The sequence below is a fragment of the Varroa destructor genome, unplaced genomic scaffold (assembly GCF_002443255.2).
Source record: "Varroa destructor unplaced genomic scaffold, Vdes_3.0 BEIS01000001.1, whole genome shotgun sequence".
Classification (NCBI taxonomy): Eukaryota; Metazoa; Arthropoda; class Arachnida; order Mesostigmata; family Varroidae; genus Varroa; species Varroa destructor.
The window spans coordinates 2,527,017-2,544,131 of NW_019211454.1; the positions used below are offsets into that span (position 1 = coordinate 2,527,017).

The 17,115-nt window shown below is 40.5% G+C and overlaps 1 protein-coding gene and 1 long non-coding RNA gene across 4 annotated transcripts in view; one reads left to right on the plus strand and one right to left on the minus strand.

The window, feature by feature from the left end:
• The window catches only part of cib (thymosin beta cib), a 39,443-nt gene that overhangs the window by 5,626 nt on the left and 16,702 nt on the right, over nucleotides 1–17,115 (plus strand). The window contains exon 2 of one of the 3 annotated variants that reach the window (XM_022788594.2): nucleotides 15,680–15,814. The exons of 1 other annotated variant lie outside the window; for it this stretch is intronic. Coding sequence is in view for 1 of the 2 variants with exons in the window: in XM_086977190.1 (XP_086833316.1) it covers nucleotides 12,847–12,858 (12 nt within the window). In the remaining variant the exon portion in view is untranslated. Of the gene's footprint in view, nucleotides 1–12,831; nucleotides 12,859–15,679; nucleotides 15,815–17,115 lie in introns of those variants that run through there. One more of the 3 variants, XM_086977190.1, reaches the window with a different exon arrangement.
• On the minus strand, nucleotides 10,075–14,175 carry LOC147758127 (uncharacterized). The gene is made up of 2 exons (XR_015318943.1): nucleotides 13,943–14,175; nucleotides 10,075–13,154 (listed from the first exon to the last, which is right to left on the minus strand). It is a non-coding gene; the product is annotated as an uncharacterized LOC147758127 (long non-coding RNA).

Sequence of the window (17,115 nt, forward strand, 5' to 3'; positions counted from 1 at the left end):
TCAGCACAGACTCGCAGAATGTAAATAGAGCGATAACGATCTGCTAGCGGAGCTTTTGATCGCTTGACAGTTGTGGTTTTAGGCAGAAACCTCTCCGACAGCCGACATGAAACTACGCCGATTGCAAGAAATCTTCACCTTAAAGATGTTCGCCACCGAAATTTTCGTTGCGCAGCTTAAGACGAATGAAAATCTTACATTATACGCGTTTCATCGCTTGCCGCTAGACGCCTCACCGGTAAACAAAAAGCGCGGCGACCATAGTCTTGATAATGCTGACGAATAGTGGTGGTGACTTTGAGGTCGACGCTGGGGTTTCCTTGAAGTTAATGTATACCTTTCTTTTTGTTCGGATGTCCTCGTCTTGTATCTTTGAATCTAAATTGCTTACTTACGGCTATTCTTGCAAGTATCTTATCGGTATGCGACAATGATAAGAGAAATTGACCAAACCTAAACCTGATGTTTCACATTAGCAGGGTATGTATGGGGCTGTTGGGAAGCGTTGTTTTTGTACTGGGGTATAGCATTTTCTCCTACGTTTCCTAGAGTATCGGTGTGCCAGAATCATGAGTTGGTGTTCTTTGTCTGCCCAAACACATCTGTGCAAATCCTAATATCTTTCTATTAACCTATGTATGATAATGTAGAGATCGCATTGTACTGTCCGATTTGGAACCTAACGCACATACACAGTCATCATACGACCAAGACTGCAAAGGTAAACTGATTGATAAGCTTGTCTTGGTATGACTGACTTCTAGTTACCGGATATGTGTTGAATCCAACTCATTATTGTTATTATACGAATCTAACCTATACGAGCTAGTTCAATAGTACCTAGATAGATTTAAGTTACTGAAACTAGTTGTTATTTTATCCAAATAATTGCTGTTGTTGCATTTACTTGCACTAGAAACAAAATTTTAACTTCGCGAGCGCTTGCTCATCGCTTAGACCAACTGGCTAAAGCAAGGCGGGGTGAGTCAAAGCAAGGTTTGTTTTAATTTATCTGTAGATTTCGGTATAACAATTACACCTGTGCTCTTCTGGCACACCATTCAGGGTACATTGAATCAATGCCGTTCTGCTTGAAATTGTCCAAACGTATGGGTCCACATAGTGACGACTGACGCTGGTCGCTGTAACTCGTTGGCGCTAACTCCTTTTAAGCATGGGCATCCGCATCGCGCGCCTCGGCGAATGTTTTCCCTTTGCTATCTTATGTCTGCGAGAACGTTGCATAGGTTATGATGCTGCTACTACGCGAGCTGCTGGCCGTTGGCTGATTTAGCTGTGACTGCGCTAACGTATGTGCCTATGTGTCTGTTCATCTACGACAGCATTGCTGGCCTGGTCGTGGTCGGCCTGACATGGCTGCTGGATCGGCAGTCGCCTGCGCGAAAAAATGACTCATACGTACATACCAGGTGGCCGGTGCCGCCTCCCAGCTTTGGTTCGCTCGTGCTCAATGGCGGCGTGCGATAGCTGACACAGATGGCGGACTGCTGGAACAACCAGCGGCAACTCTCCATTGACACTGAGCTTTACAGGGGCATTCGAAGCTTCTGGAAAGCATCAGCAGGCATGCTGAAAAATCTTGAAAACCTCTAAGGAAAAGCAGACAGACTTTCCTTCGATGGACTGATTCGCATATGATGATATGCATTTATGGCTGCATATGGAAAAAATATTTCCATACATGAACTCAAATATTATTTTAATCCCATTCAAAACAACGTTCAAATCCTGTACACGCACATTTCTAGCAACATTAGTTTAAATAATACCATATAGTATTGAATATATGTTATACAGTGTTAAGCAATTACGAATAGTGATATGATATATTTGTTTAAAGCATTGTTTAGCTTTTGTGCTATTATGCTGATCTAGTAAGTTTCAAATAATTTTGAAGATTCCTTACATTATCAGTGCCATGACCAGCTACATTTAACACTAGACGCGTCAATTTGTTCGTTATGGAAATAAAGCGGCGATAGAAAGATTAGAAAATAAAGCCGATAAGCTAACACTTTTTTCGTCGTCGATCTGCTGTAGCCATTGCTATGTTTTCGAGAGTCCTTTTCCCCCAAAACACACCACGAACTGTTCCATAGGAAGCAGACTACATCCAGAGGAGTTCGCTCACATTGGCACCACTAACTTGCCTTTATCGGAACCCTCCATTTTCTGAGAAAACTCGAATTACTAATCACCTCCAGACAGGCGTTTGTAGAGCCTTTCTGGTAGCAGAATAGATTTCGAACAAATAAGGGGGCCCCGTTTACGTCCATCCATAACGTTTTTGTTAAAGCTTTAAACTCATCCCAAGCAAATTATGTTGGGTCTTATACGATAGGGCACTCCATTGATGAAGCGACTTTTAAATAAACTGATTTCGCACACGAACTTTACGATTGATTTAGCTAAAAATAAGCCGCTTTCCATATCTGTGTTTTTTATTTCGCGGACAGGACGTCGTCTGCGGTGCGATAGACACATTGTACTGTCTACGATTATCAGCCATTAGATCTTTCATACATCTTGTCCATGGTTAAAATAAACTACAACTAGTATGGATAGAGAATGCTGTATTGTGAACTAGATAAAAATACACGCATCGTTTACTACACAATATCTGTGGCCATGATATATATATATATATATATATATATATATATATATTCACGTATATAACTATGTCATTGTACCGCGTCCGCAACATATATTTTTCAGTTATGAAAGGTTGGTAAGTTTTGGATGGCGATGGCACAGTTGCCTAAGGTCAGTGCTATAAGGAATGAACGATCATAGGACAAATTTTTACTAACAACGTGTAAGAGAGCGAAAGAACTACATGTCGGCTATCATTGTTAGCTTTAAATTTCTTCAGACAGATCCTCATAGGCAGGGGATCCATTTTATAATATGAAATTTCCTATCCACAATTTAATACAAAGACTCCTGTCGACGTTTTTTTAACCACGTCTGTCCACGTTTTCTGTTCAAAGAAAACGCAAGATAAGATTACATCTAGAAGCAACAATAATTACGATTTTAAAGAACGCCAACCTCTGTTAGGTTACGTTCTGTACAATGTGCGCATCGGATAGAACGACCACGTGTCTCGTAGCTTCAGGCCAAGCTCGAATCCGCAGCGAACACGATAAAATGATTTGCTCCATTATGTTGTATCCGCATCGTAACATCTGGTGGCTGATGGTCAAATGCACTTCTTAGAATGAGTGGTTCATATTGTTACGCAGTTTTCAATCTTCGTGCGTGTCTTCACATCGGATGGCTGCAGGATGGCGCATTTGAAAAAGATCGACTCGACTGCTTCTCTCTGTTCGTTTTCTGTGACATCAGCTGCAAAATATTGTCAAGACACGCCATATTAACGCCGTTAAATCACGTGCAGCTGCCTGTTTATTTTCAACGCTGCTGCGATTATCGCAGACCCGACTTCGATTCGTTCAAAAGTGCTCCATAGTGACGACGCTTCTGTTATCATGTTTTCCACTTTTTTTTTGTGTCGTTAGTCCTGGTCAGGCGAGTCGGCCGCGACAAGAACACGAATTGACTAACGTTTGCTAGCTGCACAATTAACGTGCATAATATCAATTTAATAGTAATAATATGAACTCTGAAGTGCTATAAACCATTTTGTAGTTACATACACAGAATAGTATTTCACACGTAGTCGAGACTGGAAATGTATTACAGGCGAGGACAATACAATACCTCACACATTATACCAAGTTAAATGTCGTCTTTGCCTAGCAAATGGAACAGTCAACTCAGCGTAGAAAGACGGCTGCTTTAAACAACGCACAGGACGATGCGTATTTATCCGATTACGAAATTACGATCGAAGGACCACCTCTGCGCAAGTGTTTCATAACCGTTGTCCGTGAGAGGAAGAAATCGCTCTATCGAAGCCCGTGAGGTACTTGCCACAACAACTGTCTCCATCAGTCGTGAACAAGGCAGCTGCCGACATTGGTCGTTGAAAAAAGATCATTGAAAACAATATAATGACGCTGACTTGTATATGTGTTCTGCGTATCGCAGCAGATAAACAGCGCGATACAACGCGAAAGAAAATCGTTAAGAATGAAACACTGCCAAATACGTTGACCACCACTGACGGGTTGCGGGCAAGCAGTGCACTCATTGAATTCATTAATACAATTCTAGCAATGATAACATCACAGGTTCTAGTTATTTTAAATTTACACGAAATAAGTAATTTTTTAGTTGTATCTAAGATTCGTATTTTTTTCCGTAAAGTTTTCTTCTACCATTACGACACTGATCATCTAGCGGCCAAAGAATCAGCAAAATTACTGCAGGATATCACAGTGGCAGGACCGATGCGCCATAGTCGTTCCAAGACACTTGATTTTTTAAAGGGAACGTTTATTGGCATTCGATACTATAGAAAGGACATATATTCTAAAAATACAGACAACAGAAACGCTCTCTTGTGTTCCACCACGATATAAAATGTTTGCTTCTCATGAAATATCTGTCGTATTATGTAAGCTTTCTTTTAGCTCGGCTTTGTACTCAGACTGACATCAGTTGCACTCATCATATTAATTATTGTTGAGGTTATTCGTACGCGTTCATCCATCAACGCCGAGAACCGAGAAGCTAATGCGCCATAACGTAATATTATTATCTTTAATAGTGGCGTTATCGTCATCGACGACTGAAGTAGCGGCATATATATGGCAACTATTCCTTAAAGAAGTTCTGTAGGATGGCTACGATAATTAAATCGACGCTTAGGTTCCAACCAAGACGCTGTAAATACCTAAGGCATGAAGCCTGAAGCTGCTACTATTGCTACGTGGCCTTTCGTCTTTCGACAGACCTACAGGCCACAAACGCCAGTTCTTTTCAAGCAGTTCATTATAGCATTACCATGCTTGAACTATTGTTTGTTTTCGCTTGGGGCCTATCCTAGGTTAGAGCAATGAGCCAGTCAGGTGACTCTGCAGAACACTACCGGACCGAAGTTCTTCCCAACTGCAGTCTGCCACTTGCAGTTCCAGTAGCACTACCCGCTAGTGGTTCATGACAGTGGGGTGCGACCTCTTGATTCCGCCCTGTACCATCGTCATGGTCGCTATCACTGCTATTCTGGTAGCTTAATTGCAGTAGTGGACATGCTGTTGCCATTGAATGGATGGCACCTGTCGCTTGACCGAGCAAACTGGAACGATGATTGCCCTTTAGGAATAGTGAAATGGGCTGCAGTATGCGATCCGAACAAGCAAGTCGTCCGCCGGCAGACCAATCTGTGGAACTCCCTATGAAGACTAGCGTTTCTATGTGTAAACGATAGAGACGGCTTGCCATATTGGGATGCGACAAAGCGCCATTGCTTGAGCTATACTGAACCCAACTACAGCGTGTATGCGCGGCAGCTCGAAACGGGAGACCTACATGGTGACGCTGATGGCGGTCAACGAGATTTCCGAAGCATCATTTACGTGTGTGCCAAAGGCCACCATGAAACATAATCAGCACACGATGCATTGCAATGAGTCCATTCTTCAAGAGATATACCAATACGGCAAGACAGGGTCCTGGTTTTTGCTTCTTTGTTTATAAGGGCTGAGACCATTAATGGCCTTGCTAAATACATAATGCCCGGTGGAGATATGGTCGATGATAAGTGTTCGCCATTTATTTTAAGGTAAAGTGTTTCTTCCGTAGAACGCTTAAAATAACTCCGCAGATCAGATATATTTAACGATGATTAATAAGTAATTCAACAAAGTTCTGGCTGGACATGAGGATTAATAAGTCATATTCTCTTAGTAAATCGATTACATAAATGGATTAGGGTGGGAAATAGTTTTTCTATTTTTTTTTCCACCTATCAAATATCTACAGGCAATTTGATATGCGGAATATTTACGAATACCTAAAATAGAATGTTGAAAACAAGCTTAAAAGAGGTGATTCTTATGGCTCCCTTTATCGATATTTTAAATAATAGAGATCTTCCAGATCATGCTGAACAGAGCAGACTAAAAGACATTATCAACAGGATTACACGGTTTTAAATGAGCTACACTTAAAGAGACCGTCTTGGCTGTATTTTATGTGTGAACACCTAACAGGATAAGTTCCAAAGTCGCACTTCGTCACAGTCAACCTACTCAACGTTTCCATTATTGTAACATGACGGCCCACAATCACGGTCGCCTAATCCGTCATATCTGAGTTGTACGCAACTTCTATTTCTTCTGTTTGATCCGTACTGACGATTGCATCATATGAGGATTCACATCGAACGCGTGTGGTTGTTGGCTTGTGTACTTTTCTTCAATCTCATAGCTTTAAAAAATTACGTAAAAATAAATTTAAGCTTAAATTGACAATAACAATTCGTGGAATTGGACTATAAAAAATTCTTACATAATCCTCAAAAGTAGACCTTTAATGCAAAATCCCGCTTAATAATAGCGTTTGTCTATGCTGGTTCCATTTTTAATTTTGCAAAACGGGTTATATAGCAGTGAAGACAGGCTGAAATACCTTCCACATGTCGGGCAGTAAACGGGTTTACTAGCTGTGATAGTTAAAATGTCGGTTTAATAATAAGAGAAATAATGGTGAAGACCCTAGGAATTCAACTGTCGGGCTACGAAATGTTTTTGCATAGAAATCTGCGAAGAAAACAGCAATGATGATGTAACATCTGTACCCTTCAAATCAAGTTTATGTACACATTTTATCATCTTACACGACAATTCCCTATCTATTGTCATATAATATTGGATTCTTGAGTTTCGAAAAAACGAAATGTTCCTATGTAAATGCATAATAATAATAATAATAATATATCACGATAGAAACTTGCACAATGCCATTTGCCCAAACATGACATGAGCTAAATTTCATCCGTTGCTTTCTGCGATAGCGGTGTATGAGCAGCACAAAGCAACTATAGTTTATCTGCATTGTGAAATGAAAATAAAAAATAAAAAAAGAATCGGTCTGACCTTTAAGCCAGTGGAAATCATTATTTATATAAAGAGGCCACTACTACCACATGGTTAAATGATCGCATTCTCATTTTTTGTAGAATGATATTTTCTAAGTCACTGTTAGTCTCAAAGCGCTAATTTGATTTCTCGGAGTGCGAGCGTACACTTTATAAGCCAAGCAGATAAGACGCTTAGGCTAGCTTCGAATCTAATGTATTCTACTCCATAACAGAGAATATCAATGATCATAAGCAAATAAGTAGTGAAGCAATTTTATCTATAATCATTTGTCTTTAGTCCTACTGGGGTATAATTTATGTACATTTCCCTGCTCATACTGGATTTGATCTCTGTAGTAGCTATTTATGCTATAACGAAATATATCAGACTCACCGCTATAGCCTAGCCTGAATATGATGAAGGGGATACGTATAACAGTGTGTGCAGTTATCTACTTCCAGGCGACTACATGCGGGACCTGCCTTTTCCATAACCTTAGTGCCTAGTAGCACACCCATACCAATACTTAACAAATATTGATATAATAACTCTCTAAAGATGTTGTAATAGCTTTCCTCTAGCGAGTCAGGCCTACCAGTTCGAAATAGATCTGCAAGCAATTTATTAATTTCTGTTTACTTTGACAAGTCATACTTCCTAATCAAACATTTACATCTGTACCGGGCAGTGCCCTGGTTATGTTTCACTTTAGTTATGGGCTCGACGACATTTAAAACAATGACTTATTCATGTTCCGGATTACTTCCGAGATTGATCGGTCACACGAGTAGCTAGTAGGGGCTAGGCAAGGCCTTACCGTGGCAATACTGGACTCCTCAATAGACAGCGTCAATAGAGAATTAGAGAGCGTTGGTTTGCTCGAGCGCGATGAAAATCTGTGGGTGATTTGGTCGAACGCGGAAGAGCAAACGATTCGATGCTTTGCGGTAGCAGATCCGTAGGTAGTTACTTAGCAGACGTGAAGGTACTCAAATGCATTAAAAACCGATAGGAGATTATATTATCCAAAATTATCGGGAATATTATTAACAGTATCGAGGCGTGATGGCAACTACTACTAATCCAAAAATATTTAGTTAAGACCACAAGCCGAGCGATCAATCTTAAGGCCGTTTGCCACTTAACGTATGGAAATGCTTCAAGCTAAAGCAGTGCCCTAATGCTATCTAGCAAAACAGAGGGTACTTTAATAAGACTATATAAAGTCACGATCTTTATTATGGTATAAGTACGTTCAGAGTATATTAGTCTGAGATTGAAGTATTTAAAAATGCTTCAAAGCTTCATTAAATTGCTTCATCATAAACTTCCAAAGTTCGTTATGTGATTGATTGCGAACTTCCAAGCCTCCTAAAACAAGTCAGCTGTCATAAGACAGTTTGTTCAACTCGAATACAAATAAAGAGGTTGGACAAATAATAAACCCATTTGCTGCCACGGCGCTTAGTCCTGTTTTACTGAAGAAATTTACCTAAATCTATTTCCGAGTAAAAGCGACGAATGACATCGGTTCAATGCTTCCCAAGCTACCTGAATATGACGGACAAAATCTGTCGGGCTTTACATCGGTATTTGCTGCACTAACGTGAAGTTTCTGGAATTTGCGTATGGTTAATACCGAAATCAGTCCGGCAATAATCATAAATTTGACTTTACCTTATAAATTAATTTCCATCCTTTTTCATGTACATATAAAATATGGCAGTGAAAAAAGAGACTCGTGCTATTTACTAACCAACTCTACTGAATCTTATAGTTTGAATATAAATTTTACAATCAAAGAATCTATCTATAATCTCAAATCTTAGTATATACGTCACAGTATTCAGTGTGAAAATAGATAGTAGCGCACTGTAATCTCGTTTGAACATTTTAAACAACCACCCGAAGTTACTATTATCTGCAAGTGTTTGCTCCTAGAAACGACATTTCAGACGCACCTCCTTTTCACAGGAAATGTAGAGAATAGCGTATTAGACGTGGTTACGATGAAGGCCGATGATCGGACGAATGGCAACTCTGCCTGCCATCCTCCTGTAACCAGCCTCCTTCCTATCGTCTTCTGACAAAATCTTTACCTCATCTCAGGGTGTTACAATATCTGAATGAGCTGCCAACATCACAGACCAGCTTCATCATTCCAGCTGCTGAGAGTATGCGGTGCGCAATACTTAGATATGTCGTGGATCTATTTTCGTCCACTCACGCTCGCCAGGAAACTAAAACGTTGAATATTAAAAGTAATCTATTTTTGTAGAGATAACGGCAGCCACTTGTTTGCTAGTGATACGAACTTACAACAACGTATGCATATGTTATATAATAAAAAGAAAACCAGAGCGCAAATCTAGTGACATGAAAATAATACAAAAATAATGCAAAGACACAAAGTAAGAACTCATAGATTGTTTTTTTACTTTTATCGTGCATTGCAAATCTAAAGCAAAACTAACACTAAAACAAAAAAAACTAAAACAAAAGTAATATCACAGGTCAACTTGTGACACAAAACGCAAGTCTAACAGTCATTGCGATATTTTTGGAATACTAGAAATGTTTGGCTTGCATTAGTTGCCATAGAGAAAATATTTTTTTTCATGATAGAATAGAGCTAACGGATAATCTGGTGTTCATTCCCTACTGCCTCATCTCATTTTTACGGCCGTGGCTGCGGCGATAATGTGTGTACAAAGCTCGACTGTCTTTGAAAAGAACACGTTCCTAGTCATAATTAGTAAATAGGAAAACCAGCATTGTTATATGCTGTTGTACGTAATGTGGGCCCACTTGTAAATGTTGTTTCTGGCGTCGACTAAGCTTGGGGAATCGCGCATTATGTTTTGCTTATTCGCTGGGTCAACATTCTAAACAGCAGCGCCGGAAGGGGGAAAACGTCAGCCGGTATTGTGCGTGAGTCTACAGCAAAGCTAGCGTCGCTTCGAGATTCTCATCTCGGATAGCGACCGATGGTAGCACTAACGTACGTAGAGCTAATAGGCTGCGTAACGGTCTAGGCAACGGCAAAATAACGGCAAGGCACTTACGACCAGGATATGTTAAATTAGTTTATTTATTTTTTATGTATTGAGTTTTCGAAACCTATCCCCGGTTTCCCTACAAAAAGCATCTAGAGTCTTGCCTTCGGCAATGATGCAATGTTGATCATTGGTTGACAAGTACTTGGTCCTCATAATACGCATGTATCAGTCTGTGTAGATATGTGGCATATCTTGTATATTGTAATATGTAATGCATGACGAAACTGAAATGTTTTTTCTTGTGGAAGGTATGAGAGTAAAATACAACGCTATTGAGGGAATTCTACAAGTGAGTAAAAAACAACGTACGTATTCATTTGTCATTCGTGGAAAAGGATATTTACATGTTTTTCTGTGACACGACTTATTTAAGCTACGCAGTCCAGCGTAGCCGTAATGAAATGCCGTCTGGTATCGTCTAAGGGGTGATCTTGTAGCAGTTGTGGTGGACTGTTCTTCTAGCTCAGGAGGATTAAAGCATTTCAATCACGACGACTGATTGTCTTCAAATGTTGGTTCACTCGCTACCAGGTGCTGCTGTTAATTTTAATCCTCCTTTCGATGGATAAAGCTGTTGTTTCAGTCACTACTCAGCGCCATCTAGCGGTTGTTTGTTTTTCCTATTTGATGCACCGTAGAATCCGTAGGTTGACCGGACAGACGGCTTTTCATTACAAACCTTTACTTGTTTATTTGGCTTAGTATTCGTCATTGGTAAAACATTATTCGTATTGAGTGTTCAATAATATGATGGCTGGGAAGCGTGAAGGATAAGTGGAACGGTCAACTCGGCTTGGCCTGTTACAAAGCATTATGATTAAGGAAAAAGCGACAAAAACGATGAAATCAACGCATCAGTTTCTATCAGCTAGAACTATGCACGCGTGTCAACCAGTGCTAAGAGTAAAGAGACCTGGAAAGCATTGAATGCTATACTATGGAGGTTAGATGATTTATCGGCGATCAACAATTTATCATTGATATAGCAAGAATAGTGTTTAGTAGCATTCGCTATGATCGGTTCGATAGTCCTCCTGGTGTTATTTAATTGCTATGGATAACAGAACAGGCAACTCAGGCGCGCGTCGAAATGTTAACCTGAGATTTCCGGTTTGCTAAAAAACCTTGACCATTTTTTAGGGCTGATAACCAGTGTCGACAATTAGGCTTTCTAAAATATTTCTATAAAATCCACAAGATATATATATATATATGCAGCCAAGTTTTTGGTGGTAACTGCAGTGTATGTCTGGTCTCTACGGTATTTCGTAACACGGCATCATTTGTTGGTTGTAACCATCGTGAAATTGATAACCTTCAATTAAGTCTATAAACGCTACGGGTCACAAGCGTAAGATCAACCAGGAGAGAATAATATTTATCATAGTGAATGTAGAAGGCTAAATTTGAATGAAACCGATTATTCAAATAACATCAACATTTCTGTGGTAGACCATTTCAACTACACGGATTACGTCGTCCGCCAAAGATTTTATAATATATCATCACCATCGAACAACTGTTTGACTACTATCTGCATAGTCCTTCGAGGAATGTTCCGTGAACTCCGTGTGACGTTACAATAATAACAAAATTGTCGACGTCTATCTATTTGTTGTCAAACTTTAATCTTTGCCTATTGAGTAAATAGCTACGCCAGCAATAATACCAAGTCTACATAGCTGTATATTTATAAAACTTATTTGGACATAAGACATACACGGAAGAATCGTGTCAAATCATTCTGTACATTGTAGACCATTTCTACAGACTTTTCGCGCACGGTTGTCAGTAGAAACCACATGTAAAACCAAGACAGCCCTACAATCCTATTGAATATACATGTTTGGATATATTAAGTGTGTGTTATTGATACTGTAGCTGCCACTGTTCTTGAATACGCCGGCTACAGCGGACGAATGCTATAATAGTTTTGTATGAGCTACATAATATATAACATGGACGAAATGCAGCCAGGTAATGGTTCCGTCTGTCTTTTGCGATGAGCATTTCGCTACATCTATTGCAACGTCCAGCACGGCACGATTTCGTTGCGTAACTTTCTGCACGATTTTGTCGCCTTTCTTGGAACTGCTGCTCGCGCTAGAAGCAGCAGCGGTGGCCATTCACCATTAGTACCGCCGTCGTTAGCGGCAATAGAAGCACCACGGCCGCTTTGAGACTTCTCGTCAGCCAACGGCTGATCCCTTTGGCTGGCCACTAGGTATATAAATGCGGCTGGCCGTTGTCGATGTACTGCTGCGCCGCATTCATGTAGCTGTTGTGTAATGATGCACTGTCCCTTCTATGATAACAGCAGCAGCGGCACCCGCCATGGCGGTATGCTCATGACAGTAGAACTGTGTTGTTGTTACGACGGTGGCGTCTCGAAGAAATGTTCTATTTGCCGTTGTTGCTGTGGACGATAATGCCGATAACTGTTGTTTGGCCGCTGCTTGGTTGGTGGGTCGTATTTTTGGGCGTGCGCCCGCGCAGTCAGAGCCCAACAACACTCAACTGAGCCATCGGGTCAGACCGTTGGGCTCCGGAACGCGGCCAACACGATAACCATGGCCAGTTCGCAACAAGAGCAAAAGAAGGCGGTTGTTTCAGCTTTCTCTTGCTGTTGAAATACCTATAGTCGTTACAGCGATCGGGGAGTGTAGCTAACATTATTCGCCGCTTGGCGCGTATCTTGGGCTATTTACCTCGATTAACAACTGCGCTTCGGACGCGCGTAGTTGAGTCTCAATCAACCAAGGGAAAACTTTTGCATGTCATGTAACGTACGTAAGAACAAGTTAATATGTAACTAGTTTAATTGTCGATGTTACAATTATTGTTAACTATACAAGAAGAGTTTTGCTTATTTTTAAGTTGGGAGCTTTCGATTTTACGTAATACTAGATATCTGCAGCTTTTATTAGATCGATTTCTGTTTTGTAAATCTTCATAATACCTTACTCTGGCCGACATGGTCCGAGATCACGAAGATTAACTTTTCGCTCCCATTGTCATCAGGTCAGCTGCCGGCAAGTCATATCGCCATTTTGAATCTGCTATCTCCTCTTTGCTTTCCTATCTTCGATTATGTAAGACAAAAACTCCTAGTTTGAATTTTGCGAAAGATTATGCCGAACATATATGCCGAAGAATGCCGGCACATATAATAGATCAACAGCCAAGCAATAAAAGTTCACACTATCATCGGACTATACTGACCCACAGCGGCGTCATCATTGTCCAAATACATCGCGCAGTCGCCGCTCACCTCAGCTTTATTATTTGATTGCTTGCAATTTTGTTTCACTAAACCATGTCTCATTTCATGGGCATCGAACTAACTTGAAGCTAATAATTATAATAAATTCCGGTCTGTTAGAAAGTTTACTAGCGTATTGGAGTGAATGAATGCTGGTACTATTTAATTGTAACAGTTTGGAATAGAAACAATAAAAATTCAAATGTATTTACACCTTACGGCGCAAGCCAATCAAAACGAAAACAATTCGACCAGAAGAGCCATCAAATTGGCCTAGCACGTTAACTTTCATATCCTCTTCGTTACCGCTCTATCCACTACACAGAGCTCACATTCTGTGTTCGTTTCGCTGACTGAGAAAAGGCGATGGGTACTAAAGCGGCCATTCTGCCCATAAAAACAATAAATAGATAGGTACAGACCGGTGCCTCTACTACTGTTATTATATACTATATTAGTATTTTTATTATTCAACAAATGGTGGGTATCAGCCCACTTCGAATAGCTGGATTTCTGCCTTTGCTGGATTTGAAGAAATGGTCGCTCAGGCTGTCGCTTGCACGTTCGTCATTGTGGGGCTGTGACAATCGGTCAATAATGATACTCACCAGCAAACCCTATGAGTCGTGAGATACTGCTGCTTTTCGCCGATTTTCTCGTTCTTCATCGAGCCTGAGTTCTCTTTATTTACACCGTTTCTCTTTGTGCTATTAAGTGTTCTGTCTAGAACGCAACATGGCACTGTTTAGTAGCTCTGTTTTGGTTGTCGTCTGCTATAAGCAGCTTATATGTCGTGTAGTTGGCGCTGTGTATCAAGGGACACTTCAGCAGGAGATGTTGAGTCATACGGTACTGTAGAAGAAAAATAAGCTGCGGTTCGTCTGCTAGTTCTATTCTTTGTTTGTTTTGCAATTTCGTTTGTTGTGTGGCAGCCCAGTCGACGGTTGAGAAATTCGGGCGCCACGACCAGATGAACGGGCGCTACTTAATGAATTTAAGCTCTTCACTGGCGCGGACTGAGAAATGACTGCACAAATTGATCGGAATATTAGTTGGTATGGGACTGTCTTTTTTTAGCCATTGCGCAGCCTCTGGTTATAGGCATATGGCAATGTATTTTAATGACCCACCTGCTACAGATTTCTGTGACACTCCGCATATGTTTGTCTACTACAAGAGCAACCAGTTAGAACCAACACAGAGGATATTAAATCCAGAAAAAAACTGCTGATATCTTCTAACGTTTCGATGCGACATAAATTTGGCATCAACGTGTAGCTTTCTCGGGCTATAGTAACCGTTCTAGTAGAAGATCGTACTTATAAAGAATTGCGAATTGTTGCTCATGGCGCCATTGCTGTTATTGCTATTCTCGAAAGTTATCCATAGAAAGGCAGATGGCAGTCCGCTTCGGGCTTGGCATTACGAGCATACTTGGCCGCAGTAACAGGCCCTGATTGTGACAGACGCGCCAACGATTAAACACTAAGGAAAAATAAACCAGGTTCGTACATGAAGGCGACTGCAGGACAGATAGAACAAAGCGGAAAACGAGTTGAAAAATTTCACTTCGGTGACTGGGTCTGGCTTTTGAGGCAGAAGGGAAGCAGAAGGTGTAAATCGCCATGCGTTCTACCACAAGACGCCAAGAATGAAATCTGTGAGCACGTGACGAAGAAGATGGCCTACATAACGACGGCGGTAGTGTTTTGCCGAGATTGGCAAGTCATGGCGGCGATCCCCAGGAACGGCACACGGTACAGAGAAACACTGTTACTTTTGCGTCAAACGCAAGTAGATACTTCAGCTAGCTAATGAGGACCACGACGGAGCCAAATAAATGGGGAGTGGGAAAGCCTGTAGCTAAAAACAACCAAAACTTTTAACACACACGTGAATAGAGGCCGACTGATAGCGACCGAGAAAAACGAAAACGAGAGAATAGCTAGCGTGCATTGTTTTTGCGTTGCAATTTATCTCGGATCTCTGAACCACGACGAATAAGGCGAAGCGGAAAATGAGCAGAAAACAGGTGCGCAGAGAGAAATATTGAAGAACCATTTTGAAAAAAATGCCGAGTAAACTGGAGCTGGCTCGTTGGTTGTAGGTTGTAGCGCACTGATACTACTGGCGGTCGGTCGGTCGGTCGGCTTTTTTTTGGGTCTGTCCGTCTGGGGAGAGCGTGTGTGGCAGTTTCTGATCTTATTTGTTAAAAATACATTGTGAAACTGGTGCACAGCGGAGTTTTCGGTCGGCTAGCCGTACTGGCAATAGTAATAGTAGAAAAAATAGCTGAGGGAGAAGCACTACTAAATTGCGTGCAATGTTAATTTTACCTACTGAAGTTAGGCGGTGGGGAGCTGTTGCAGGTGGGAGCGTAATGTTCGATTAATGAACGCGGCTGAGCGAGAGAGGTAGATTATGGCGCAATTCCATCAGCAAATAGACGAACACACGGCCATGCAGTAGCCGAAGCGAAGGTTTGTTTACAATTTACACAAAATAACCAACGTTAAATAGTTTTTTTTTAGCCATAAACTAGTTTTCTGCACGTTTGAGGTGTCGAGAAAGTTCTGAAACTAATGTGCAGACTAAGCCAACGAGAAGTCGCACAAATTATTAGACATTTTTAATTGCTGCTTAAAAATCAACAACAAAAGCTTCTCTGGAACTATCATATTAGGATAAAGTTATTTGACTTTTTTTTTTAAATAATCCAGTAGATCATCTTGAAGTCCGCTTGAAACGCATCGTGTAAAAACTTAAACGTTCTTTTAAGCATTGGTCTAAACTTCTCTTGACACGTATACCTAAAAAAAATAATAGTTGATAATTATGTTTTTTGAAGTTCTCATTTCATAATTAATTTCGCGTTACCTGAGGCTGCCTCGTAGAAAGATCTGTTAAATATTCCGAAGAGAATGGCAAAGCTATCCAAGATCGGCCAAGTAAATTTTTTATAGGTCAGGCTTACATCAGTAAAGGTTACCACTTTCGAGCCTTTACCGAAGATAAAGGGGGTTCTCAAACGTTTGAGATTTTAAGCGAATATTCAAACATCCAAAATATTCAAGAAGTAAAAGATAGGAAATACACAGGTAAAATACACTAAAAATTGTTCATTCTCCTATGTTTCTTCTATTAATTCATATAGAATTCAGTATAGCACAGGGGATATGTAGAAATGTATACGAAGGAACAAAGGTGCAACGATAGTAAAAAGGTTACCCGTAAACGCCTGCGACAGCAAAGTATAAAAATCGATTTAATCTATTCATTCCATCTATTGCCCTATAAAGCTCCTATCGATGCTTAATATATCCAGTCAAATTAGACTAGATCAAATACGTCGATTAACTACTTTCCATACAGCGAAGAACAGAGAGCTATCTGGCTAATCATAGGTACGTTAGAGCTAAGGTTGCTAATATTAGTTTCCCCGCTAGCATGCAAAAAACATCTGAAGATGGAACGAGAAAGAACAGCGGTCTTAGCACAGATAGCCTAACTGAGTTGTTGTAATGTCATCGATTGATATAATGTACCCCCAAAATCTCTAAGCCAACAAGCACCACAAAATACTCAGGCAGGATATTTATTGGCAATTTCCAAACAAAAAAAAAGCCTTCTGAGCATTATCGATCGAAAGCTTAGGATAGGCAGAAAAGATAGTAACGTTTCCTGCATTTTATTTGAGTTATGGCCATGTTGTCATTATTATTCGATGCTGCTCGCTACATTGGTACATTTATATTAATTTTCAACAATCAGCAACTAGGGT